The sequence below is a fragment of the Lissotriton helveticus genome, chromosome 8 (genome assembly GCF_964261635.1).
Source record: "Lissotriton helveticus chromosome 8, aLisHel1.1, whole genome shotgun sequence".
In the NCBI taxonomy this organism is placed as follows: Eukaryota; Metazoa; Chordata; class Amphibia; order Caudata; family Salamandridae; genus Lissotriton; species Lissotriton helveticus.
The window spans coordinates 1,012,625,021-1,012,652,851 of NC_136069.1; the positions used below are offsets into that span (position 1 = coordinate 1,012,625,021).

Here is a 27,831-nt window from a genome sequence, read left to right on the forward strand (position 1 = left end):
AGCCCTAGCAACCTCAGACCAGGTGCTGCAACCCAGGCAAAGCACTGAGATTGTGCTTACGAACTTGGTGGGCACTTGTCAAGCCAACTGAAGGGCCGTAAAGGCGGTAGGAACAAGAACATAGCAGTGGGCAACAATCAGGATGATCGCAGATATCTTTGGAATACTGAAACGTTCCTTTTCCAATGGAGGCAAAGACTGAGGCCGTCAATTCAAAAGACATCAAGGATGATCCAGAGGCCAGCAGATCTCAAGACCTTAGAGATAGCTCATACAAATTGGCTCAAGAATAATTGCCGAGGGCTTCACCCTCAAAATCAACCTCTCCTAGAAATGGTGACAAAACTGCCACTTTCCTGAAACCCCAACCACCGTATGGTACCGCCAAAAAGCAAAATATTGGCAAAAGATGGACCACTTGGATAGAGCCCTTTGATGATTTCATTGATGCACTTGAAGAGACTGATAACAAATTATGAATTCTCAAAAATCTTGCTGGTGATGGTGTAAAAGAAGTAAAAGAAAATGCCGCGAACTGAGGAAGACGTCACATATCATCATATTAAAGGAGTATTGAATCTCAAGTTTAATCCAATGCCAAATGTTGATTATGAATGATACATCTTCAATCAAGAACCCAAAAAAGTTGGTGAAACCACTGATGAATTTGTGGAGAAACTCGATAACTCATCAGACATTGTAAGTTCAATCAAATGAACAATATTTTATTGTTATTGATTGATGCTTGTCAGATTCATTTAGAGGACGAATGCGGAGACAAACTCTTAGTCTGGAGCGAGTGTGAACAGCTACCAGAGCTGAAGAACATGCTAACAGACAAGCTGCTGACATGGAGGCCGGACATGATGTCCAGAACAAACCCGTCATGAGTGTGAAAAGTAAGCCAAAACAATAGACTGAAGGACACAAAGTGATGTCTACACGTAAAAAGAAATTGTGTTTTAGATGGGGATTCTTGTTTCCACACCAAACTAAATGTTCCACTCTTGGACAGATATGTTAAAGGCTGTGGAAAGGAGAATTCTTGTGTAACGGTTTGCATAGCGAAGACCTAATGAGCGCCAGAACGTTCCAGAAGCAACATTTGACGCACAACCAGAATGCTAAACAGCAACATCAGTTGAGACAAATCAACACTGAACAAAGTAGATCGTCATCCAAACCATCGTCAAACAGTTCTTCTGTATCAGTATCAAGTGAAAGTAATGAAAATGATTGTGCCATGTCGATCCTTACCTCAGAAAAGAGTGAGCATGTTGGTTTGGCCGCATATGAAGAGAAATGTTAATCAAAGAAAGATCGACATGCCAAAGCACCAAAATGATTCAAACATGGTCAGAAGATTACCCTGAAAGTAAATTAATGGTTGTTAAATACCTTTCATTATCATCAGTGGGGCATCGATTATGCATGAAGAGAAATAGAATGACCTATCTCCACATTGCTGCAACTTAAGCCAGAGAAAACAAACGTATACACATGGGCTGCAGCAACACCCTCAAAACGTCTAGGGTCATTTGCAGAGACCAAGAAAACAAATATGCAAACACACATTCATGTGCTTCCAGGCATGGCGTCCAGTGCCTGTCTACTTAGTTTCAGCACAGCCACTGATATGGGAGTGAATTCCGTGAATTACAACATTAATGCTCACCACGAAATAGTAAGTCAGTTCCCTTCATTATTTCATGGTCTGGGAAAACTTAAGACTATGAAAGTAAAGTTGCATATAAATGAATACATCCGTCCTCTTGCTCAGAGACAGATGTATTGCTTTTCATCTGAAAGAAGCTGTTGAAAAAGAACTTGAAGCGTTACTTAAGCAGGACATTAAGCGCTCAACTGGTCCAACGCCATGGGTTCCTCCTATAGTGGTAGTGCCTAGGAAAGAGAGTGAAATAGCCGTACGCATATGCATTGACATGCGTCAAGCAAACAAGGCTACTGAACGAGAACGACATCCAGGTGGCATGATAAAGCAATTAAATGGTGCAAAGGTCTTCTCTCGCCTTGACTTAACTAAAGGTTATCACCAGTTAGAACTTGAAGAAAGCTGCAGGTACATTACCACCTTTTCGACACATGTTGGTCTAGTTCAGTACAAAAGACTACGTTTTGGTGTATCAAACGTCATTTAACGTATCATACAGCCTGTCATGAATGCGTTCAATTACAGCGATGACTTATCGTTTTTCAGAGCTACACAAAAAGAACATGATAAAGCTTTTACACAAGTATGTTGTTTGCTTGCTTAAGCAGGTTTGACTTGGAATGCAGACAAATGTGAGTTCCATAAGACAAAAAACTACACCAGATTCTGCTATAGTACAAGCGCTGTAAAATGCAGATTCCCACAAGATGTTTCTATGGTGTGTTCATTTCTTGGCATGACCAGTTACTGTTCAAGATATCAACAAGACTTTGCCACTGTAAGTGCTCCATTGATAGACAAGACAAAAACAAACTTTTAATTGCAATGGTCACATGACGGTGACAAAAGAATTAAACATGCCATTGAGAATGCTACAGAAATTGCATACTTCAATCCTAAGCTTCATTTAGAGGTTGCTGTTGATGCTAGCCCTGTCAGATTAGGCGCTATATTTGCACAGCAGACACTTGAATGCACCAAGGCATATTATGGCATATACAAGAAGAAGTTTGTTTGAAACAGAACATGCTTTCTCACATCCTAAAAGGAAAGCTTAGCTTGGGCTTGTGAACATTTCCATATCTTTCTTCTGGTAAAGCCTTTTACGCTAGTAACGGATCATCAAGCTTTATTGACTATATTTGGCAACCCAAAAGCCAAAATGCCCCCTCGCATTGAACAACAGGGACTACGGTTACAAGAGTATAATTACAGCATTGTGCATTGTCCAGGGTAAGATCAGAACCCTGCTGACTTCTCTACCAGAGTATCTATACAAGGTCATGGCATTACCTCCAAGATGGCTGAGGCTTTTATCAATTTCATTGTACAATCAAACACACCAGCTTCTATTTTGTTAGCCCAGATTACAACTGCCACAATCCATTATAGTCACATGTTAAAGCTGAAGGATATAATTACACATCAGTCGTGTAACCAAAACCCTCAACCGCTCACCAGAGATGGTGAATATCAAAAATATCAAAGAGGAAATGTCTATAACTCAGGAAGGGGTTAATCCTACGAGGGTAGAGAATGCTGATTCCGGAGAGTCTGAGACAGAAAATAATTGATGTGGCCCATGAAGGACATCGTGGAATCGTCTCCACAAAACGAGCTCTCCGAGACTGTGGCTGGTTTCCTTATCTTGATGACAGCGTTGAGAAGGAATAAAGGCCTGTCATCTATGCAACTGCCTTGCCACAAAAACTACTCATCACACCTTGAACATGTCAGAACTCCCAAAGCATGCATGAGATAGAATAAGCATTAACTTTTCCTGTCCACTCGACAATGGACATCACCTGCTGACAATAATGGATAAGCATTCACAGTTTCCATTAATTGAAGATCTTTCATCAACTATACACGGGTCACTGAAAGACTAGATGGAATCTCTGTGACATGGGATGTTCCAGCCATAGTGAAGTCTGACAAAGACACGCTTTTCAACAGTCTAGAGTTGAAAGATTTCTTGGAGCATTTGAATATAAAGCATCAAATTGCACATCTTTGTGGCCGCAAGCCAATGGACTTGTTGAGCAGTTTATGAATACACTAAAGAAAGTAGTGCGGTGTGCTAATCTTGAGAAGTTCGATTTGAAAACTGTGTTGAATTAAACATTGAGAACATATTGTTCGACACTCCAGTCAACCATAGGTGAAAGTCCTGGGTCATTGATGTTCGGGAGACTTGTGAACACTATGTTGCCTCAATGGACCAATCCGATACAAAGAGACGAGACAGCAACTCATGAGAATAACTTGATGAACAAACAAAAGATGAAAATATATGCTGACCAAAGACGACATGCGAATAACATTATCTTTAGGAAAGGAGAGAGTACTCACACGACAGATGCAGAGAATAAAATTGGATGTTTCCATTTGATGCAGACATTTTTCAAGTGGTGTCTACCAAGGGACACATGGTGACTGCTCAGTGCCCTTGGAAGTCAATTACCAGTGACCCGTCTCACTTTAGGCCTTTAGCTAATTGTTCATCAGATCTAATGGTGAGACTGGGTCTGAACCATCAGTGACTGATGTTACCTCTACACTACGGACGCAGATCATGGGCATTGGTAATGGCAGGCCCCAGTTTCCGAGAACAAGATCAGGTAGAACAATTAAAGCGCCAACCAGATTGATTGTGGAGATTTAATTGTGTATGTCTATCTATTTTTCACAATTTTTAAAACATTTTATTTAACAAAGTGGGAGATGTAGTGTACTGTGTGTTAGACATAATGGAACCCTTTTGGCTCCTGAGGGACTACAAAGAACTTTAATGCAAGTGTTAGAGCGGAATGCATTGAAGGCTGGTTTAGAATGGTGAGTTCGCAGTTACAAGCAGATGAATAAAGACGTGCAAAACTAAGCTCTGTGTATGGAATAGTCATTGGCGTGTACCCTGGCTGGGGAGGATGCTACACCAACATGGTAAATTATCCTCTTGAACAAGGTAAATATATACTTTTGAAGATGTTTTAATGTAACCTATTTTGACTTCTGACAAATATAAAGACCCTTTCTGTGTACTTATTGAAGGAGCAATTTTACACCTAATTTAACAAAATGTGTAGCAAAATTACTTTTATATTTAATTTATTGGACCTGCACATTGCCCGCAATGATTCACAGTCTGGTTGAGGTAGACAGAAGTCACCTTCAGTGTCCAGTGCTGGTTGTGGGGAACATTACTTCTGATGTCACAGGTCTCATCACCCCTGCGGACAACGCTAGGCCTCAGAGAGGCTCTTCATATGATCTGGGCGACGCTAATAATTTTGGGAACCTGGCTCCCTTAAATAACCTACCTACAATGTATTTGAACATGGGCAGAATTATTATTATTATTATTATTATGCGTTCTTATATAGCGCTCGATTACCCGTAGGCATCTCGGCGCTTGCCTTGGGAACCCGTCCTGGCTTTTCCCTGTGAGATACCCGTACTGGGCATCCCCAGGGTGAAAGCCAGGCATCCCTCCGCGGGAGGGCCGTAGTGGAGATTAAGCAGGCTAATGCCCAGAGCTGCAGAGTGTGAACCCGTGATTCGAGTAGGCATCGAAACGAGAATTATCGAGTCCGTGGATATTTGGGCTCAGGACCCTGCCGCGTCGGGAATTGAACCCTGGTCTGACCTCTGCTTCAGGTCTGCCTCCTCTAACCAGTGAGCCACACTTTTCCACCAGAATGAATAAATAAAACAATTTGCAACATTAGTTTTTAGAGCGTACCTTTATTCAAACATAGGTAATGCACTAGTGCAGTAGATACAATGCCAGCAGTCTTCTTTCAGCAAGTCAAATTGCTAGCAGTAAAGATTTAAATCGTCATCACATTTTCAATCGAAGCAGCTTTTAGTGCAAAGAATCACAAAAACATGCCAATCAGCAGCTGGTGTCGATTTGTGTGTGCAATTCTGAATTGAGTGTATGCTGCTATAAGACACACAAAAACACCACGTTTCAGTGGACATGTTTCACAACCTCAAATATTTTTTTCAATACACAATGCAAATAAACAAAAACTGAAAGACAGCACTTTATTTTAAACACCATTAAAATGTTCATCAACAGTAAATATAAAATAAAAAAATGCCAGTGTTAGGTGTGCTGTCTGCCTTTTCTAAAACCAAATTTTGACGGTCCGCTCAACTGAGAGGCATCTGTAGCAACACGCTGGCCAAAAAAGACCAGACCGTAACATGAATATGTGTACATTGAACAAGTGGGGGCACCATTACTTATTTGTTTTCAAACAGCGATTATTATTTTCCCAAACATTCCAAAGGGAGTTGGAGGAAAGATTGATGGAGTGTTATACCTGGATAGATAACCACAATGGCATGCACCACTTAAGTTTAAGCTAAATTCACCTTTTGCGCAAGTGTTACTTATCAATAGTGCACTCTGGGAATGCTTTAAAATGCATTGCAAAAAGCAAAATACCTCGAAGAATTTCTTGCAATCGTAACCTTTGCCCAAAGTCAAATTTAATTTAAGACAGGTGTATGATGTAGAGTGCAAAAGTAGTTAAAAGCTTGCCTTAACATCTCCTTCTCTAAAAATGTTTCTTCCCATTGTACAGCAAATTTAAGATGTTTCGCAATTGCTGACACAATACTGTAAAGCCACTTCATCAAGTTTCTATATTTTTTAAAGCAGCGCACCTACAGAACCTGAACAGAACAATTCAAAACCATGTACACAGATCTGCACTTGCACAGGCAATAAAATGTTGCTGCTTAATTTCAAGGATGACATGCTTAATTTGAAGGTCTCTGCTGAAGGAATACGTGCAACGGGCATATTTTTTCTGGAAGAAACAAGTCCAAAATTCCCTTTTACTTAAAGCTACCTATCCTCTAGCTGCTTTTGTATCCATTTCCATTACGGCAAAAGGAGAAGCAGGTAAACCCTGGACGACAGACATAAAATTATATTTGGCTCTGATAACGCATGGTTGAGAAATGCCTTCTCAAAATGGCCCATTCGTGGGTACCTGGCACCATCAAGTCCACAAACTCAGGAACATGTTGTGCAAAGTTATGCAAATCTGAGTTGAAGGTACCACAACGGTGACCTGGAAAAGCTGCATGAAAAACTGATCATCTATGGGGATCACACAAAGGTCTCCATTAAGAGTTCCCTTTTAACTCCGGGGTGAGATATCAGGACTGGAATAAGAAATTCTGGCCTTGTAAGTTAACTAGGAATTATTTTCCCTGAAAATAAATTGGGAATAACGTGCAGACCTGTATATAATGGGTATAATTCAGATTGTTCCTCCTTCAGTGAGACATAAAAAACTTGAATCTGCACACATTTAAATGCAGGTGCTTTTTTTGTTGGTAAATGGTGGGTCGGGGGTTGGAGTGACGTGAGGGTAGCAGTAGGGCAGAGTTTCATTTACTTCAGCTGGTGGGAGCTTTATCTGCTCTCCATACACTGAAGTTTGAGGGCAGCCGGGGACCAAGTGCAGCTGTTGCCCACATCCCCAGAGGTCTTCGAGACTAGAATTATCAGGTGTACAGTTTAAGATAAGCAAAAACAAGGAACAAAAGATGGTATATCAAAATTACCTGCAGCTGTTTCTTCAGATTAATGTAGTCAGCAAAACACTCTCATACAACAATTCTCACAAAGGTATCATATCCTAAAGTGGAGGGTTTGTTGCACGCCAATGTTTTGCTTAAGGTTCTATGCTACTATAATGCTTCAACCTTGGACATGGTGCTTGGGCACTGCTTTGCTTTACTGCATGCAGATATAAATTTTAAAAAAGGAGACAAGCCTAGGCAATTTCAAACTATTATCTACTTGAAACAGGAATTGAAATGTATTTATGCTACCTGGGATAAGCAAAACATTTCTTGATTGTCTCTCATGCAGTGTTGAGTATCCTCCGGTTGCTTTCACCCAACACGCAACATCACCAAAGCTGAATGCCCAGATTAGGCAACAGAATCTTGTTCTACGGGAAGAGTGAAAGAGCACCCTTCCTGCCCTGTTTTTTTCTTTTTTTACACATTTTAGTGGTGTACAAATGCTGTGTAACCTTTGGGTTAAAGTGTCAGAAGTACAATTCCCGATAAACATATTCAAAAGGTAAAACAAACCATTTTAAATCAAAGTCTTCTTATTGGTTATGATCAATAATGACAAGAAAAATACTTGAAGAAATATGGACAGCAACTATACTGGCACTTTCCATTATGGAACATTTGTTCAACGGGTCAAAGCACAAAAGAAACCTAATCTAAATCAACAGCAAAGCAATTTACTCTTCTATGAACTTAACTCAAATGGAGGAATCTGTGTGTTGTTGTGTGGGTATAATGTGCTCCAAAGGCAAATACTGAAGGGAAAGAGTGGATGCTGTTACGACCATAGAAGTAAAATCCTAGCCTTTCCACGTGCCGCCAAGATAGGCTAGAGAAAAAGCCCCTCAATCGATATTCTGTGCTTAAAATGATTATGTTGACTATGACCATTTAGTGGAAGACATGTTACACAGAGTACGATTTGCTCACTTTATGATAAAAAATTCCCTGTAACACAAGCAATTTAAGAAGGGTGATAAAGGCTTTTATGAAAACTGAAAAAAACTCAAATATCTTGGTTTTATATTTTTGGGCCCACACTTCTACAGCCATGTGGTGTAAGAAAAATAATTGGGAACCTCGAATGCACTGCCACTGTTACACAGAAGCCTTAGTAGCTTTCTTTAACAGCTATTACCATTATCAACACAGATCATCAAAAACAAATGGGTGTTTAATTTAATAAGTGATAGCATTTGAGGTTGTCATCATTAGCAATATTAATGAATTCTGAAACCTAATAAACTAGTGTGAAATAACAGAAGCAATTTCTCTTTGCCATGACAGACCCTCTACATTTCCTTTCCACTACCCACCATACACTTTCTACAAATTTCACCAGATAAACGGAAGTAAATAAACAAACAAGGAAGACTAGCCTAATGTGAATATGCACATATAATCTTGTTTCTTACACTCTGTCTCGTCTGAAATGGAAGCACTGTTTGTTCAATACAAAAAGTTACTTAGGCCTTTAAAAGCACCAAAAGTTTGGAAATGAAAATCAGAGTAAAGCTACTAAAGGAAGAGTAGATGAAGGCTAAATCCTGCCCTGAGGGGTTATTTACTCAAAAAGTCCTGCTTTTCCACACTATGCAAAGACCTATATTAAAAACTAACTATTAATAAAAAGTGTCACATTCTAGAGGTCCAGTGCATCTAGCAGCTCTAGATCTGCTGCCGAGATCGTCAACGAGTTGACATTTCAGAACAAAAAAGTCCCATCTCATCAAAATGTAAATTTTCCTTTTCACTTTTTTTTTAAATTAAAACTATAAAAAATATTCATAAAAAAGGTAAGGAATTCACAATCAAAATGCAAGGTTAGTTTTCAGGATGATCAAGAGTATACATTTTCACGATGCAAACATGCAGCATAGGGCAAAGGTGTACTACTGCGCAGGATCAATAGGTGTATGCCGCCTCCTCAGGAATCACATTGCTTCTTCCAAACAGTGTAAAACACCCATCTGAAAGTAAATGTTAAGGAAAGGAAAAACAATGGGTGCATGAAGCACATCAAAGAATACAACAACATGAAATTGGTAAAACAAAAATCCTGAAAACCCCAAAAAGTATGATGAAGGTCAAATGTTAATTACGCTCTTGCGTCCCCTTAAGATACTTCCCTTGTGTTTTAGTGATTTCAACAGAGTGCAACACATGCAAGGAGCTTAATCACTACCATGTGTGTTGACAGGTAATCGTATTTAGTTTTTATTTTGTAATACATAACTGCAAAGATAATATGCCAAAACTAAGGTTTTTATGAGCAAACAGCGTTAATACACACATTCTCATTGAATGCTCCAACGCTTTAATGCATGTCTATGCTCAGGAAAAGACCTAGAACAGGAAATTGTGTTGTGAATCTATCTAGGACCCTAATCAAGATATCCCCGATTCATGCCCTTATATGGTTATAACAAAACATGTCCTTATAAAGGCATAGGAATCATGTCCATATCTAGTCATAGCCCATGCAGTCCAAATACGGCAAGGCTACTCCCATAGACTCCTAGAAAGTACAACGCGTTCTTGAAACAAACCAAGCCTTCAGCAGCCCGGGAAATCCCCCTGCTTTTGTTTTGATTTGCACAAAAACTCTTGGAGTCCAGAAAGAACTGTTAGTTCTTAGTGACGTCTTATGTCCAACCTTACGTCAAACCCGGCACCTTCCAGGTATAAATATACCAACGTTGCCTTAAGCAAACACACGGTGGTTTGGAGCAGAGCGGCTATCTACTTGCCCGACGCCCAGCTGATGCGAGTGCCGAAGGAAGCCGACCCTCCCATTTGACGCACTGAGAGAGACGCTGTCTTTTCTCCTGCCGAGAAATTCCTGCTCCGGTGTTTCCAGTCACCCTTGCGGGTTGCTGGGAGATCGAGTCCTGATACACGAGATACAAGACCTCCTTCATTCTATTACCAAGGTACGGAGCCGACTAAATCCTTAAGAGAATTCTTGATTCAGATTCTTGGCAAAAAACCAACTTAACTTAAACTGCAACTTACTTACTCCTTCCCACGTATTAGACTTAGGTCAGGTACACCGGGGTAGGCGTATCTTAGAAGCATCAGTTGAGTACGTTAGTCAATGTTTTTATGTATGTATATATTTTATCCATTTTAAAGTATCATATGGCTAAGAAACCATATCAATGCTTTTACAGTATTATTTCATAATACTACTTTTACTGTACGCACTTTACTTCATAATAAGTATTGCAATTGTGGCAACTCATTTCTCTTGCATGAGAAAGAAGACTGCTCAATAAATAAAACCTTTTATTGAAAACGCCCGTCTCTCTATTTCTCTGCACTCTGGTGAAATTAAGCATGCACGATTGACTGAGTGAAATAGCTGTCTATTGTTTTCACACAACTCTAGAGATATACTCTTTGTTCTGAGGGAGCAAAGTTGTCATGTTTATGCGGTTGTCAGAAACAAATCCCTTCTTGTCTAAATCAGGAAAGTTAACTCCTTCTTGAACATTCGAGAAAGTTTCTAGTGACCTCTGAGCAAGCTGGCAAAACTAATTAAGTCTAATATAGTCAGTAGAGACCTAGATGACCTCAGTCCTACGTCTACACTGCTGTTTATATTATTCCAATGCGCAGAGCCTATTGGGAATATAGGAACTACACTACATGGCGCCCAACGTTTGGTAAGGCGATAATCTAACGCAAGACATTAGAGTAACTCAGTCGTGCTTTTTCACACAGACCCCTTTTCCCGTAAAATCCCCAAAAGACGTCTGGAGTGGGTAAAAGGTTAATATCCGCCGGAACTTAGTAGGAAGAGATTCCTATGTATTAGTTTTTGGTTTAGTCAACGTTGAAGGATACAGTGTTCCAAAATATTGTGCACCTAATCTTTGTTTCCTTGAAACTTGATCTGCAACAAAAAACTTTCTGTCAGTAAAATGCCGGAAGGTGACGAAGAAAGAGATGTTTTAGCGTCTCAACTGTTAGATGACACAACTCTCCAACAGAATGACCCGAATGCTATAATCATTTCGGTCAATGTAAGAAGAACTATAACTATTAAACTTTTAGAAAATGGACTATCATCGAGGGGTGGTACAGTCATATTCGTGGTAGAGGCCCATGAATATCGGCAGACAGAGGTATTCTATTCATGGATACATTTTCCAGCAGCAAATGCTGTAACATAAGATTTCCACTATTACAAAATAAAAACCTCCTGATGAATACGCTCCGTTCGAGGACGATGAGATCCCACTAACTTACCAAGAGCACCTGCTCTGGTTTAATGGCGCCCTAAAACATCAAAATCACATCACCAGGCTCGGTCCACTAGGTAGACCAGGAGCCACGTGGCCGGTTCTAGCCAGCTACACACCACATCACAACATTAACAAAATGTCAAGCGAAGAACTCTTAGTTAAACTAAAAGAATTAACAAAGGCATATAGAGAATTAGTTCAATTGGCAATTGACGATATAAAATACATCCAGAAATTGAAAGAAACAGATATAGCAGAACAACCTTTTGAACTTGCCAGAATCATAGAAAAATCCTATGAAGAACTAGGTAGAGATAGTTTGGGTGGGAAACCAGTAAAACCCCAACTACCTGAAAATCCTGAAAAAACATTTATTAAAAATAATCTGAACACTCCAAAAAAGAGTTGGGAGGGTAATAAACAATCCACTCCCAGAGAAAAACGTTTTCAGTCCAGAGGAAGGTCTCCTCAACGGAGAGATAGATCTACAGAACGAGGAGGCAAGTCTCCCCAGAGGGAGCCCTCTAAGACAAGATACAACCGTAGAGATATGGATAAATTGAGAAAACCTGACAGATATCAAGATATTGATGCACATCCCTCTCGATCATTTCAGACTTCCTCACAGAAATCGGAAAGAAGAGGACGGTCAGAACACAAGGAAGAGCACGTCAAGTCCAAAGACAAGGAACCTGCTCATCAAAGTAAAAAATTACAATTTCCAAGAAAGAATGTAGCCAGTATTAAAATAAAACATGCCGAGGATACGGAGGACACAACTGAAAAACGGAGAGTGGGCCCAGACAATGCTAGACAGCGCAGCAGAAGTGACCATAGCTCGCAAGATCCTGATGAATCTTCTGGAGACAGTGGACACGAATGAATACATTCAAGTGGAAACTGCAGACACCAGAGTTAGCAAACCGCATAAATTATATGAAATAACATTGCATATAGAGGGGGACAAAACCAGGAAAATAAAGGGTCTCTTTTGGGATAACCTTTCGAAAGTCTATGATATCCTGTTAGCTGAGAAAGACTGGCCACCAGAGTTTGTCAGGGAGTGCCCTCATGGCGAAGAAATGATTATGCCTGCCTTCTCAAATCAAATTCCAATTCATACAAAAATATACATTTGCAAGAAAATGGGCAGTAGCCCAAGCTCCTGCATTATATAAAAATCATGTAGGATGGGATGAGGATTCTCCTCCCCACAAAATCCAGTTAAAAAGTCAACCGACTGCACAAAGGCAGTATCCTGTTAAGCAAGAAGCTAAAAAGCAAGTCAGGGAGATCTTAGATCAACTTGAATATCAGGGGGTGATTGAAACACGCACCTCAAAAATTAACAATCCTTTGTTTCCTGTCTCCAAGCCAGACGATTCATATCGTCTAGTTTTGGACTAGACACCTAAACTCTTGCTGTAAAACATTTGCAGTACAAAACACACACAATGCAGCACTAATGAATAATATTGTGCGCAAAACATATAAAACAACATTAGATATCTCTAATGGTTTCTTTTGTCAAAACATAGCACCTGAAAGCAGGTATTTGACCGCTTTCTCAACAATGGGGTCGCAGAACAATTCTGTCGACTCCCACAGGGATTCAAGAATAGCCCAGGATTATTCTCAGCAAGGGTAACAGAGTTACTACAAATATATGATGATGAGGCATTATCATATGTCGATGACATCTATCTTACAGACAACGACCTGGAGACTCACTTGAAAAGAGTGAACACCATAATACTTGGGTTCACAGCTGAAGGGTACGAATTGAACTTTAAAAAGTCACGAATTGCTCACCTAACTGTCCTGTTTTTAGGATATGAATTATCAAGTGAAGGCAAAAGCCTAGCAGACAACTCCTTAGAGAAGTGTGCAGTACTCCAAGCACCAAAAACGCTGAAGAACTTACAATCAATACTAGGTTTCCTGAATTTCAGAAGAACATACATTCTAAATTATGCAGAGAGGGTTAAACCTCTCTATGAATTAATAAAACCTGATTTCAAACCAATTAATTGGACTTAGAAACACACCGAAATTTTAAGATCATTACAAACAGACATGTTAACTAAAACAAAATTGCAAACACGCGCAAATGAACGCAACCTTGTAATCCGAGTCATCCCAGGAATATGCGGATTCACGTACCTGACCTCTAATGAGGGAGAAACGGTACCAATAGCATACAAATCACACTTGTACACACAAGCTGAAATGAAATTCAGTTCTACTGAAAAAATTCTAACTGCGGTTCAAACTGCTGTAGCAAAAGAAAGAGCCCTAGTCCAAAGTAGAAACATATCTGTTTTAACAGCAGAATCAGCCCTCGAGGCAGTGACAAGACCACGCATTCCAAATGCAGTGGCATTAGATCCAAAATGGATACAATGGGAAAATTCTCTTGCTGCAGAAGACGTGAAACACGCTTTTGATCCGAAAATTAAAAAACTAGAAGATCTAGAATATGAACAAGAATATCCTCTGCCAATCGAAATTCTGCCTCTAGAACAATACACCTGTGTAATCTACATGTATAGATTTGCACAACACTACGATGTGGATAAAAAATCCTACAATGCAGCGTGCGCGATTATTAAAGGTCGCTGGCGCTTAGGTAAATTCAGACCGATAATTACAAAAACTGAAGCACTCCGAAACTGTACAGCTCAGCGAGCTGAAATAAGATCTTTAAAGATGGCGCTTGAACATGCCGATCGCGAGTTCCCCACACTAATATTGTGCGATTCGCATTACTGCGTCAAGTCTTAAAATAATGACATGCAGACATGGATCAAAAACGGTTACAAAGATGACACAGGTGCCAGAATAAAGCATAAAAAGCTTTGGGAACAAGTAGTTCTTTTACAGAAAGAACTACGAAAGACTCACGTGATACATACACTGAGTCATCGACGTGATGGCGTTTACGTTGCAGGGAATTCATTGGCTAACAGAGCCACAGCGGCAGCGGTTCAACTGGCTTCCGTAGCCACAAAATAGCGTTCTAAAAAACAGATAGACGGAGAAACCATGCTGGCAGTAAAAGCCTCATTAAAAGGCGACTATGCAGCATTACCTCTCGACTATCCACTCAATAATACATACATAATTGATGCAAACTCCGTTCCTTTTGCTCAAGTCCCTGGAGTGGGGGATAGAGTAATTCCAAACACGAACCGGAGGGCTTACTTGATTCAAGAAGCACACATGGGACAGGGTCTAAGGCACCAAGAGATCGTGAAATCTCTAAAAGAATTACAATCAGAATACTGGTGGCCGGGGATGAGCCTGCAAAATTACAAATTTGCAAAGGATTGTCCAGACTGCAACAGAGATCGCAGTTGTGAACCGGACCAGACTACTGCCAGGACTCCTTTATTAGAAAGCATCAGGCTATCTATACGCAGAAATCCAGCCGGAGAAATGCGTTCCCATAAATATTAAGACTAGATTCACTTAAAATGTAGGCCTCAGCGCTTGGCTGACGCCCGAACTGTTATAAAAGATTTGCGAGTCTTTATCGGCACATACGCAATTGGCATGCTACATTCTGATCAGGGTCCTGCGTTTAGCTCTCGAGCTTACAAAGAGGCCATGACTAGCATGGGCATTGCATTGCGGTACTCTTCTCCCTTCCATCCTGAGGGAAATGCGGTAGTGGAAAGAAAAAACCGTGACATAAAGCAATCTGTAACGGCGAGGGTGTTAGGTTCGGGTGATGGGTGGGTCAAACATTTAACAAGTGTCCAACGTAGTCTTAACAATCTGCCAAGAAATTCTCTAAAAGGTATCACTCCATACGAACTATTGTTCGGTACTAGAATGCACATCCAGGACTTAGATTGTCAGACTTCAGTGGTAGAAGAAAAAGCCTTTGATATCAAAGATCGTTTGGCTGTTTTACAGGACTTAAATGAAACAAGAAGAAGTCTGAGTAATATAAAGTTAAAGCCAACAGCCACTGAAGAGAGACCACCTGTCCCAGCAAGACCTGTCTGGATTCCAAAGATTGGGGATCTAGTCAGAGAAAAGATTGCGGTGAAGAAGGAATTTGGGCCTTCTTACAGAAAAGCAGTACCTGTCTTAGCTGTCAGCGGAACAAGATCAGTAGTACCACCGCCCCTTGCTAGTAAAAAGGAGAACAGAGTTGTATCCATCGACCTGGTAAAACCACAATCATGTGGCCAATAATAAGTAGTAGGCCCAGTTGACTCCCAAGAAGTAGCATAAGACCAAATCTTGCTACAATCCAAGAGGTTCAAACTGAGAGACTAATCACTTTTGATAAACCTGTAGTGAACAAAAAAGGACTATGCAACAAAGCCATGGAACTTGTGCCTCTTGAAACCCAAATTGCAACAGTTCGTCAAGAAACACCTGTCTACTATGATGTAGCATCGGACTATTCTAATGTCCAAAAGAAAGATCCAAAGACTAAAGAAAATCCGGAAGCAATTCCAACAATTGACAGAACTGCATCTGGCTACTTCATCAATTTTGATGACTTTTCTGATGATCCAAGTTTAACATGAAGAAACAAAAACTTTCAAAGACAAAGTAACTGAAATCTTTCATCAACTCAAATAAATATATCTGATTTCTCTATGGATTGAATTATGGATTGTGTTAGGTGTACTTTTCCTCCTGCTTTGGCTCATCATGGTTTTATGTTTGGGTAGATTTATTGATGGAAAATATAGTACAAAGACACAGCAAGTCAGAACATCAACTTGGTCCTAAAGCCTCACAGATCCTCACACATCGAAAAAAGAGAACTGTCATCAGTGAACATCACAGCCAATCCAATACCCGGTGGGGTAGCATGGGGCAAAACGGATTATGAAATTTATGGCCCGATTGAGCTCTTGAAATATCCACACCAGTTCAAGGTTTCCTTAAGTGACTTTGTGAAACCAAGTACTTTCTCTGAGGATTGGGACTTTGAAAATATTAATAATAGGATGTCAGATTTAGTAATGTCAGCTAAATTCACAGAACATGATTATTTGCAGGGTTCATCAAATTATGAAGAAATGTACTGTTATAATCATTATGGTCATCACTATTTGCATAAATCTGCTCAACCTAGAAATGTTTTTAATTATAACCAATGGGAACATTGTGCAACACTGCCTAAATGCAGCTCGAAAACATTTTATGAGAAATTCCCAAACTTCTCAGGGTTTAACACAAGTGATCCAGAAACGTTTTATTTTAAAATGTTAAATAAGACAGGAATGAAAACAATGTTGACAAATACTAAATTGATTTATTCAGCAAAATTTTATGATAAAATGTCTACATTTGGTTTTGAATTTTGGAAAAACAACATTGAAACAAAAACCATCTGGGGTACAAAAGATTGGCAGGTACAAGGTCTAGAAGCATTATTTAGAGCCTGCAGATCCCAGAACAGATAATATTCCTGAATGATACCATTCAACAAACAACCTGTCTTAGCCAAGATAAAAGACTTAAACCGTCTATTCCAAAGCCCATACCTGATAGTAATAGCACTACAGATGTGGAGATAGACGTATCCCATATTTTTCACCAAAACAAAACAAATCCTAATTGGAAAAAATGGTTGATCCGGCTCATAGACACAAATAACTGTCAAGATAGATTCCTGAACAAAACACAGAGGTTAAAACAGAACAGGCCAGACCCAAGATATTCCCAGAGACAACATCAGGGATAGTTACAACATACAGTGTAGGGACACTATGCCTCGAGTGGCTACAGAAATCCACACTGGCTGAAATTAAGCAACACTTGACTTTACTTAAAGAAGGTGCTGACTTGCGAGATTTCATACTGGGACCTCGCAAACAGCGTCAAAAACGTTTCATATACGCCGGTATATACGCTGCTTACAACGAAGCTTGGAAAGTAATGCAAATTTAAACTGCAGAAAAAATACGAGAAATTGATCGTATAAATTTGGAAAAATACCTTTCTGTAGTGGACAATGGGTTAACGACTCAGTCCTCCAGAATATATTCACTGGACAGCATTGTATCATCTGCTATTGATATAATAGAGAAGGACTTGCTAATGCAACAACATGGTCAGTCCCAATTACGGTCTATTGTACAGCTAGGCTGGACGTTGCAAAACTTGCGTTCAGGCTACGTGCCATGGCGTTTAATCAACACAACGTCATTATTCTCTATCTTTAACCTTACTAATAAACAAATCAGTTTGGCACAAAAAGGAGCAGACTATACGATACTGAGCATTGAAAAACTTGAGAGATTACCATTGACAATGTCAGAGAGACCGGTCATTGAATGGATAATACATGGAACGATTACAATCCCAATAACAACTTTCCAGTTTAAATATTGCCAAAAGTATATACCAGCAGGCCTGTATGAAAGGTTGGGTAAAGGAAACATCAAGTCAACATGGAATTTACCTTATACACACAAATGCTATAGTGAAGGGAAAAAGGAGGTATTCCTTAGTGGTAACAATTGTAAAAAATCAATAAGCGGTACACTTCTGTGTCAAGGTATTAACTTGCATGGAGCCTGCGAAGGTTCATCAAATAACCTTTCATGTCACCTGCACGGCACTCCTGCAACACAGATAGAGCCTTTTTTCAGACAGCTTTCCAACGGCAGTTATGTTCTAATAAGTGACCACAGCTGTTGTGGCATGGTGCCAGGAAAAGCCTATCTCGTGAGCGTTACTTCCATGGTCACTTGCTGTATGCAAGTATTGTATCCAAGCAGCAATCCAGACATGGAGGCGGCAATATGGCCTTCTTTGAATATCTCCTCTATTCGAATTGATATTTTAAGCAGACTGAAATCAATTATTTTACAGACAACTGAGCCTTTAACCTCGTCCAAAGAGACGTATGATCTTCAAGTTGTAAGGACAGCGGCAGAGATACATTCCCTATTATCAACAAATTGCCCCGTGCATTTCGTAGAAATGTTAGGTCACATTTTAAACATGTCTGATACCAGTGGCATCGCACATGTATGTAACACAATTTTTTCGGGACTGTTAGCACCCTTTGAAACAGTTCTGGGCATTTTCCTGAATTTTGTGCATTCGTTACTTGGCGGCCTGCCTCTTCTTTAGGGACTCGTAGCAGGAATTTTATTTTTGATCCTTCTGCTCCGATATGGCAAGCCAAGCCACAGACAAAACTCCAGCTACGATGGAAGAAACGATCCTAGCAATAAGCTACCGAGACCGAATCACTTGAGTCCTCGGATTAGCCCGGCTAAGAGATCTGAATACAACTTGGTTTCTTTCATTCAGACCAATCTGGCAAGATTGCATCTTACCTGTGCTTCGATGTCTGCTATGCAGAGAAGAATGTGTGTTGGACGTCTGTCTTACACTACCATCAGCAGTACCTATGGATATCGATACTTTGCTTGGTTCGGTAACAGCTCATGCAACATGTTGTCCCCAGCGGCTACCTATTCTGATGACGGCATTCGTTGAGACTTCACCATTACGATTAGGTGGCGGTGAAGTACGAGATGAAAGCAGCAACACACAGGTACAACCTTCTGTGAGCATTGCTGATCCAGACATCGATGATAGCAATGATTCTCACATTTGCACTATTGCAGCTTTTTCAAACTTGGTTGAACTTTCACCTGATGTTGTAGACCAATTTTTCGCAACCCTGTCTGATATGATGTTCTCTCCGAACAACGAGAATAACTTTTAAAACAACGAGCACACAGCGTTCCCTGAACTCTGAATTCGGCCTTCAGTTTTTTGATAAACAAAAGTACTGAAAACAATTGGAACTATTTTTTCCCCTGAAAGTGAAATATTTTTTTTCCACTTCCAAAATATTTACCTTTTTGTTGGCACATGGTACTCTGCTTAAAGTAGAACTATTCTTAGAGAACAGAGTTTCTACTTTTAGAGACACTAGAGACAATATTTTACCTCAGCCGCTTGCACATGTACAGTATTTTGTAAATATGTGATGAAATGGTCTCGACCTTCTTTTCTGTATTCAGAGCCATTTCATAAATGTAATTTTCGCAATTCATTCAGCCGATATTTATATATGCATTTTCTGAATGATATCACTGCTTGAAAAATGTACAGTATCAATACTCATTTTCGTGTACATACCATACACCATTTCAAATGCAATTTATGTATTTTGGGGTGGGTTGGAAAACACACATGCATCGTTATATGTTAAGTATTGCTTAGTCTTTAGTAATGATGGACATTAATACGTGGAATGGGTGTTGTGAATCTATCTAGGACCCTAATCAAGATATCCCCGATTCATGCCCTTATATGGTTATAACAAAATATGTCCTTATAAAGGCATAGGAATCATGTCCATATCTAGTCATAGCCCATGCAGTCCAAATACGGCAAGGCTACTCCCATAGACTCCTAGAAAGTACAACGCGTTCTTGAAACAAACCAAGCCTCCAGCAGCCCGGGAAATCCCCCTGGTTTTGTTTTGATTTGCACAAGAACTCCTGGAGTCCAGAAAGAACTGTTAGTTCTTAGTGACGTCTTATGTCCAACCTTACGTCAAACCCGGCACCTTCCAGGTATAAATATACCAACGTTGCCTTAAGCAAACACACAGTGGGTTGGAGCAGAGCGGCTATCTACTTTCACGACGCCCAGCTGATGCGAGTGCCGAAGGAAGCCGACCCTCCCATTTGAGGCACTGAGAGAGACGCTGTCTTTTCTCCTGCCGAGAAATTCCAGCTCCGGTGTTTCCAGTCACCCTTGCGGGTTGCTGGGAGATCGAGTCCTGAGACACGAGATACAAGAACTCCTTCATTCTATTACCAAGGTACGGAGCTGACTAAATCCTTAAGAGAATTCTTGATTCAGATTTTTGGCAAAAAACCAACTAAACTTAAACTGCAACTTACTTACTCCTTTCCACGTATTAGGCTTAGGTCAGGTACACCGGGATAGGCGTATCTTAGAAGCACCAGTTGAGTACGTTAGTCAATGTTTTTATGTATGTATATATTTTATCCATTTTAAAGTATCATATGGCTAAGAAACCATATCAATGCTTTTACAGTATTATTTCATAATACTACTTTTACTGTACGCACTTTACTTCATAATAAGAATTGCAATTGTGGTAACTCATTTCTCTTGCATGAGAAAGAAGACTGCTCAATAAATAAAACCTTTTATTGAAAACGCCCGTCTCTCTATTTCTCTGCACTCTGGTGAAATTAAGCATGCACGATTGACTGAGTGAAATAGCGGTCTATTGTTTTCACACAACTCTAGAGATATACTCTTTATTCTGAGGGAGCAAAGTTGTCATGTTTATGCGGTTGTCAGAAACTAATCCCTTCTTGTCTAAATCAGGAAAGTTAACTCCTTCTTGAACATTCGAGAAAGTTTCTAGTGACCTCTGAGCTAGCTGGCAAAACTAATTAAGTCTAATATAGTCAGTAGAGACCTAGATGACCTCAGTCATACGTCTACACTGCTGTTTATATTATTCCAATGCGCAGAGCCTATTGGGAATATAGGAACTACACTACAAATGGGATATCACCTAACCATATATGTTTATTAAAAAAACATTTTAAAAAACTTAAGGGAAACTTTAGGTTAAACTACACGATGCCAGTTCAAATGCTAAATGGTACTCAGTCTTCACTTCACAACCTAAATGTTAATTATGGCAATAATGCCAAAACTGTTCTTTAACCTTTTAACTGTTGAGGTTTTTCCACCCCATAGTGCTGATTTCTTTTTTGAGGAATTTCACTCTAAAGTCTTCCAAACGTTCCTTTCTTTTAAACAAATGGTACCCGGCCAAATGTGTGTCCTTCTTTCCCCACATACTGGATATTCTAAAAGTACCTAGGATTTGTGGTTTCCTGTGGAGGGAACCAAGCAAATAGCCAATATGCAGAAAATGTATTTATTTTATTTTATTTTTAACAATGGGAAATACTTGCTGTGTCTGCAACGCCCTCATAGCTTTGGCCGTTTCGTTATCTTTTAAAAAAAAATCAAGTAGAATATCTACTTCAGGGCCATAGAGGTGTTCTTCATCAAAGAGAAGTGCAAGGATATTTCGCTTCCCTTCAGGTGTAAAACCTGAGACCCTAATCCAGGCATGTCGTCAAATGAGAACACTAGTGTTAACGCCTCTAGATGTGGTATCACCTATGTCAAGAGCACAGCAAATAGAGGTATTTGCAATTAGTTTGCCCTCCGAGGCAATCTCATATGTCCGCTTTTTGTATTCTTCTGTGAAATGTAGGAGGAGCCCTTCCATTTCATCACAGTGGGCTCTGTCGAACGGGAGAGGATACCAAAGCAGTTGTCAATTCTCCAGTGGTTAGCAGATTGGGCAGCCACTCTCTAGCCCGCAGCATCAGTTTGTTTACTTTCTTTATCTGGTAGGGGCGCCTCACTAGATGTTTGTGAATTTATCCTTTTCCTTGCTGTTGCAACCACTAAAGAGTCAAGTTGTAGTTAGCCCTTTATGTATGTAGGATCAGTAGGGGACAGTTTGTATTTCTTATCGACCATTACAGTAATGACGCATGCCTTGACCAGGTCCTTGAAAATGTTTGGAGTATGTTGCATCATGCCTTTCAGCATCGGCAGGTATTGTGCCGAGCGTTGGTTGAAGGAAAGGGTCGCAAATAAAAAGTCAGCCTCCAGTGATTCGGTGTGGAGCTGAAACATGTGATAATTGGCGGGCCTAACTATAATGTTGTGATAGGTAGGGTATCATCTGGAGGTAAGGGATCGCCGGATACAGATCTGGGTCTGTCTCTGCAGATGGGTCTATATCACACGTGTCCCACAAGTAAATTTAGGATGGAATGGAGAATTGATCTCCGTCATCCCTGTGTTCCCTAAAAGCCTGGATGGAACCCTGTGGAGAATATTGTGTCTCTGAAGGAGATGAAGGTGCAGAGAAGTGTGTGCGTGGTGGTGGTGGTGAGCTGAGGGGTGGGGGGCTGGTAGCCTTATCCGCTTTTTCCCTGTTCTTTGGTGGGATCAGTATCTCCAAAGTTCTGTCTGGAGTCTAATTCTTCCTGCAACCTTTGAAGCATGGGTTCCACAGGTTCGGAACTAAGATTGTGTTTTGAGAAGGAGTAGGATTGTGGCTCAGAAGTTTTCAACACCGTGAGTTTCGATGCAGAGGGTCTCGATTCGGAACTGGTTGCTTTTGGCAACAAGATGGATCGAGGTTTTGGTGCTGGTGCTCCACTCCGAGGCTCAGCTCAAGTCCAATGGTTGGTGAGCATGAGTCTTTTGCTGATCTTTCTGCGCTGGGGCTGGGCATTGCCAATGCAGCTATTCTGTGTCAACCATGGCCCGAGGGTGGTAGTGGCCCACGTGAAGACTTTGGTCGGTCGGAACAGGCTGGGCGGACCCTTTGGGATGTTTTGCTGTGGCTATGGCAGGGAGAGGGGGCACAGTACTCACATACTGGCCTGGTGGAAGGTCCTGGATCTCCAGCTTGGATCCCGAGCTGTCTTCATGGGAAAGGGTTCCCTCATCTGCCATTGGCACCTGGGCAAGGCCCTTTTGCTGGAAGTCTTCAGAACCAAAGAGGTCTGGAGTATCTTTGGCACTGCTGCGGGACATCTCGAGCCGCCAAGCATGTCGGTCATGCAGCGTCTATTTGGACTGGAACGACTTGCAGGCCTCACAAGTAGCTTCTTGGTGTTCTGGAGAGCGGTACAAGTTACACCTCTGATGTTGGTTGTTGCATGGAAACTTGGCATGGCACCAGTGGCAGAAATGGAAGGGCATTAATGCCATCCCCAGATTGACATGGCAAGGGCAAGACATCGAGAAATGGAGAACCATCCCGAAGGGGCCTCGGATGACTGGAGTTTCTCCATCAAGAGTGATGTCAACAAGCAATCGATGTAGATCTAGAAATAACCACAATCGAAAAGAATACCAACATTAAGGCCTAATTACTAGGAAACAACAATGTTGAGAGGGAGCAGAGGAGCACACATCTGAATCCGACAGCTGAAGAAAACAATCTAACAATGGAGCTAATAACCATGCGCTTTACCAGCAAGGGGAGTTGTCAACATACCTCATGACTTGAAAGACTTTCTTCGAAGAAAAACAACTTGCACATATCCTAGCCCAACACAAGACAGCAGGATTACGCTTAGAATGTGTATCTGCAGCCACACATGCCTCGTACATTGGGATTTCCTTATTTGTAGTTTTGCCATATGGGCTAGCAGTGAGGGGTAAGCCACCCAGTCTGCCTGGCCCTTGTCTTGCCCTTGCCAATGGGAAGGTTCCTCGCTCTTAAAGTCCCTGGCATCTACTGAGTTAATGTCTGACTGGAGATGGCATTCCTGCAGTGATCTCCAAGAAAGGATCTCCTGGGGACACGTACTTATTATGAGAGGACATTGTATTTACGCATATGGAAGCTCTTCCCTCAAGTCCTGATGTTTTTCTAAAAAGTACATCTTTCTGATGTAAGTAGGAGGATTATTTGCACCCTTGCCACAAGAAGACATTCACATTCACATCCCCTGCACTAAGGAGGTACTGCAGAGGAGGTGAACGTCTTGCCCTCTGCAATAAAGGGGCTAAAGGATTAGCAAAGGATAAACATAATAATAACCAATTTTTGTTACCCTTTACAGCTAATAGAATATCAATATTGTTATGACAACATAGTAGGAGCTTAAAAATCTAGCCATCGACATGTTTTTTCTCCTGTTGTTGAAATCAATAAAGGAAATGTAAACATAAAAATCTAGCAAATCGGACAATTATACCTTGTTTGCTTACATATCTTCCGAATCTGCTTCAAATGGTCTTTGTGCAGATACATGCTTGCTTTTCATTACAACAATCGACAGTATGTTTTTGTTAGAAATTGGGACTCAAGTTGGCAAGTAGGGACCCTCACTCTAGCCAGGGTAAGGGAGTCACACAGCTAAGATAACCCCTGCTCACCCTCTTGGTGGCTTAGCACGAGCAGTCAGGCTTATCTCAGAGGCAATATGTAAAGCATTTGTACATACACACACAGTAACACAGTGAAAAAACAACAAAAAGAGACAACACCAGTTTAGAACCGGACCAAAACAACAAAAATCCAACATACACTATCAAGATATCACTTTTCAAAGGTTATATAAAGTCCATCTAAAGAAATCTACAAATGCGTTTCTTTTAGCACAAAGTACCTTGGATGCGTTAAAATTCACAGACCGAAACAGGCGCAGGGGAGGTGAGGGGCCAGCAAAGCGAAGAGTCGGATCCTTACTCCCCAGGAAAGGTGATGCGTCTGTTCCTTTCTGCAAGGTACGTGATGTGTCTGTTCCTTACTGTTAGGAAGGGGAAATGATGCATCTGTTCCTTACTGTCAGACGAGGTGATGCATCAGTTCCTTACTGTCAGGGAAGGTGAAGCGCCGACCTCCGGACACGTGGCCTCGGCCACGCCAATAAAGAGATGGCATCAAAGGACGATGTGTCAAAATTCCAGACGTGCATGTATCGATGCAATGGTGGATATTCAGGAGCTGCATAGATTTCAGCCAAGAAGCCGGTGATGCGTCGATTTTTCAGCGACGAAGCAGAGGCTGCGTCTGAGTTGGAGTGGGTGTCATGGATGCCAGTGACCCGGTGGTTAAGACGCAGGGATTTTTCAACAGCACGGAGGTGCTGTGTCAAGAAAACGTGTGCTAAGACTCGTTGTGCAGATTTTATCATCAGTTTACACTTCCAAGGGCCCTAAACTGGAATTGGCACCACTTGGCAAGTCAGGGCTCTCAGCAGAAGAGCCCAGGCACTGGTAGGTGAAGTCTTTGATGACCCGGAGACTTCTTAACAGGAGGCAAGCAAGCACAAACCCTTGGAGAACCTTGGAAGTACTTTCAGGACAGAAGCAGCAGACCAGCACAACAAAGCACCAGGCAGAGTGGCAGTCCCTCCTACAGGAACTAGCTCGTCATCCTGGCAGAATGTCCCTTGTTCAGAAGTGTTCTGATTTTGAGGTGTCAGAAGTCCAATAGTAATACCCCTTTCTGCCTTTGGAGTAGGCAAACTTCAAAGGAAAGTCTCTGAAGTGCACAAGAATCTGCCTTTCACTGACCTGGGATCCAGACACGCTACAGGGGGGTAGAGAAAGCTTTTAGTGAGGATAGGCACAGCCCTATTCAGGTGCCAGTGACAACTCCTCGCACCACTCTAGCTCAGGAAGGACTCAATCAAATGGAAACACTTCCCAAGATTGTCAGTTGATGCATTTTGAACCTCTTATCCTTTTGGGTTCTCCTCAGGATCCTGATTGGTTGCAATTCTTGTTCTTTCTGAATTAAAGAGCATTCATTATGCTCTGCAGAGAGTCTCCTTTCATATCCAATTGTCTTCCTTCTCTCTTTTTTAATGTACTTATTGTTTTGTAGAATTATATTAGTGCTTGGTGTCCCTCCGGTTCTTGTTTGCCTCTATCAAAGCAACACAGTACAACAAAGCAACAGGCAGAGTGGCAGTCCCTCATACAACATCCAGCTCTTCTTCCTGGCAGAATGTCCTTAGTCCAGAAGTGTTCTGATTTTGGATGTCAGAGGTCCAACAGTTATTCCCCTTTCTGCCTTTGAAGTAGGCAAATTTCAAAGAAAAGTCTTTGTAGAGCACAATACCCTGCCTTTCCCTGACCTGGCTCCAGACACACTACAAGGAGGGGGGGGGGAGACAGCTTTGTGTGAGGACAAGCACTGCTCTATTTAAGTGTCAGTGACAACTCCTTCCACCACTCTAGCGCAACAAGGCCAATCAGCCTGGTGATGGGCCAACAGGATATGCAAGGCACACCCCAGCTCCATTTGTGTGACTGTCTAGAGTGAATGCATAAGAGCCCAACTGTGAGCCAGCCCAGACGTGGTTTTTACAGACAAAGGGCACAGAATGGTTAAGAAAAAAAATGCCCATTTTCTAAAAGTGACATTTTCAAACATGTAGTTTAAAAACCATCTTCACTTAAAGATGTTTTTTTAAATGGTGATTTCAGAGACCCCAAACTCTAAATCTCCATCTGCTCCCAATGGGAAATTACACTTAAAAGATATTTCAAGGGGAGGTATAGTCCTTGCAATAGTGACAAACTAAATTAGCAGTATTGGACAATTAGGATATGTTAGACACCACAGTACATGTCCTACCTTTTAAATACAATGCATCCTGCCCATGGGACTTGCTTTGGGCGTACCTTAGGGGTGACTTACATATAGTGAAAGGGAAGGTTTGGACGTGGCAAGTGGGTGCACTTGCCAAATCGAAATGGCAGTTTAAAACTGCACACACAGACATTGCAGTGGCAGGTCTGAGACATGTCTGCAGGTCCACTAGTAGCGTTTGATTTACAGGCAGTGGGCACACCTGGTGCACTTCACTAGGGACTTATTAGTAAATCAAATATGTCAATCATGGATAAACCAATCGCCAATACAATTTATACAGGGAACACTTGCACTTTAGCACTGGTCAGCAGTGGTAAAGTGCCCTGAACAAAATGCAGCACACAGTCAATAAAACAGGAGGCCAGAAGCAAAAAAACAGGGGAAAACATGCCAAAGATGCCAGGTCTAACCTATAAACTATAAAGTAAATATCAGTACGTGTGTGTCAGACATGGCATCTTTTGGCGTGTTTACCATGAGCTTTTGCTTTCTGACCTCCCGATTTTGACTCGGTTTTTGCTGGTGTAATGATTCTGCGCACTTTTCTCACGCTGACCAGTGGTAAATTGCAAGTGGCCCTGTTGTAAAATGTGTTATGGATTGGTGTTTCCATGATTGGCTATATGTGTCAGTCCCTAGTAAAGTGCACTGCGCGTGCCGGGCCCCATAAATCAAATGCTGTTCGTGGGCTGCAGCACTGGATTATGCCACCCACGCAAACAGCCCGTAAAGTGTAACTCTGGCCTGCCATTGCAGAGTCTGTGTGCAGTCTGGGACTGCCATGTCGACTTGGCAAGTGCACCCACTTGCCAGTCCCTAAACCTTCCCTTTTCTACATGTTAGTCACCCCTAAGGAAGGCCCAATGTACCCCTGTGGGCAGGGTGCATTGTGTGTGAAAGGTGGGACATGCCCTGGTGTGTGTGGCATGTCCTGATAGTCAATTACAGACAATTTTGTTTTTCACTATTGCACGGCTACCTGTTCCCATAGGCCAGAATGGACAGTTTGATTGTACTAATAAGGTTCCCCCGTGGTCAAATTATAATTTCTTATATGGCCAAAACTCACAACATTAAATCAAGACCCTTCAAATAAA

The 27,831-nt window shown here is 41.2% G+C and overlaps 1 protein-coding gene across 1 annotated transcript in view; it reads right to left on the reverse strand.

Moving 5' to 3' along the window:
• Positions 1–5,396: 5,396 nt before the first annotated feature.
• SMS (spermine synthase) overlaps positions 5,397–27,831 on the reverse strand; it is a 711,777-nt gene continuing 689,342 nt past the window's right edge. Inside the window, exon 11 of the mRNA XM_078657845.1 lies at positions 5,397–9,252. Coding sequence (XP_078513971.1) covers positions 9,210–9,252 — 43 coding nt within the window. The 3' untranslated portion in view covers positions 5,397–9,209. The remainder of the gene's footprint in view (positions 9,253–27,831) is intronic.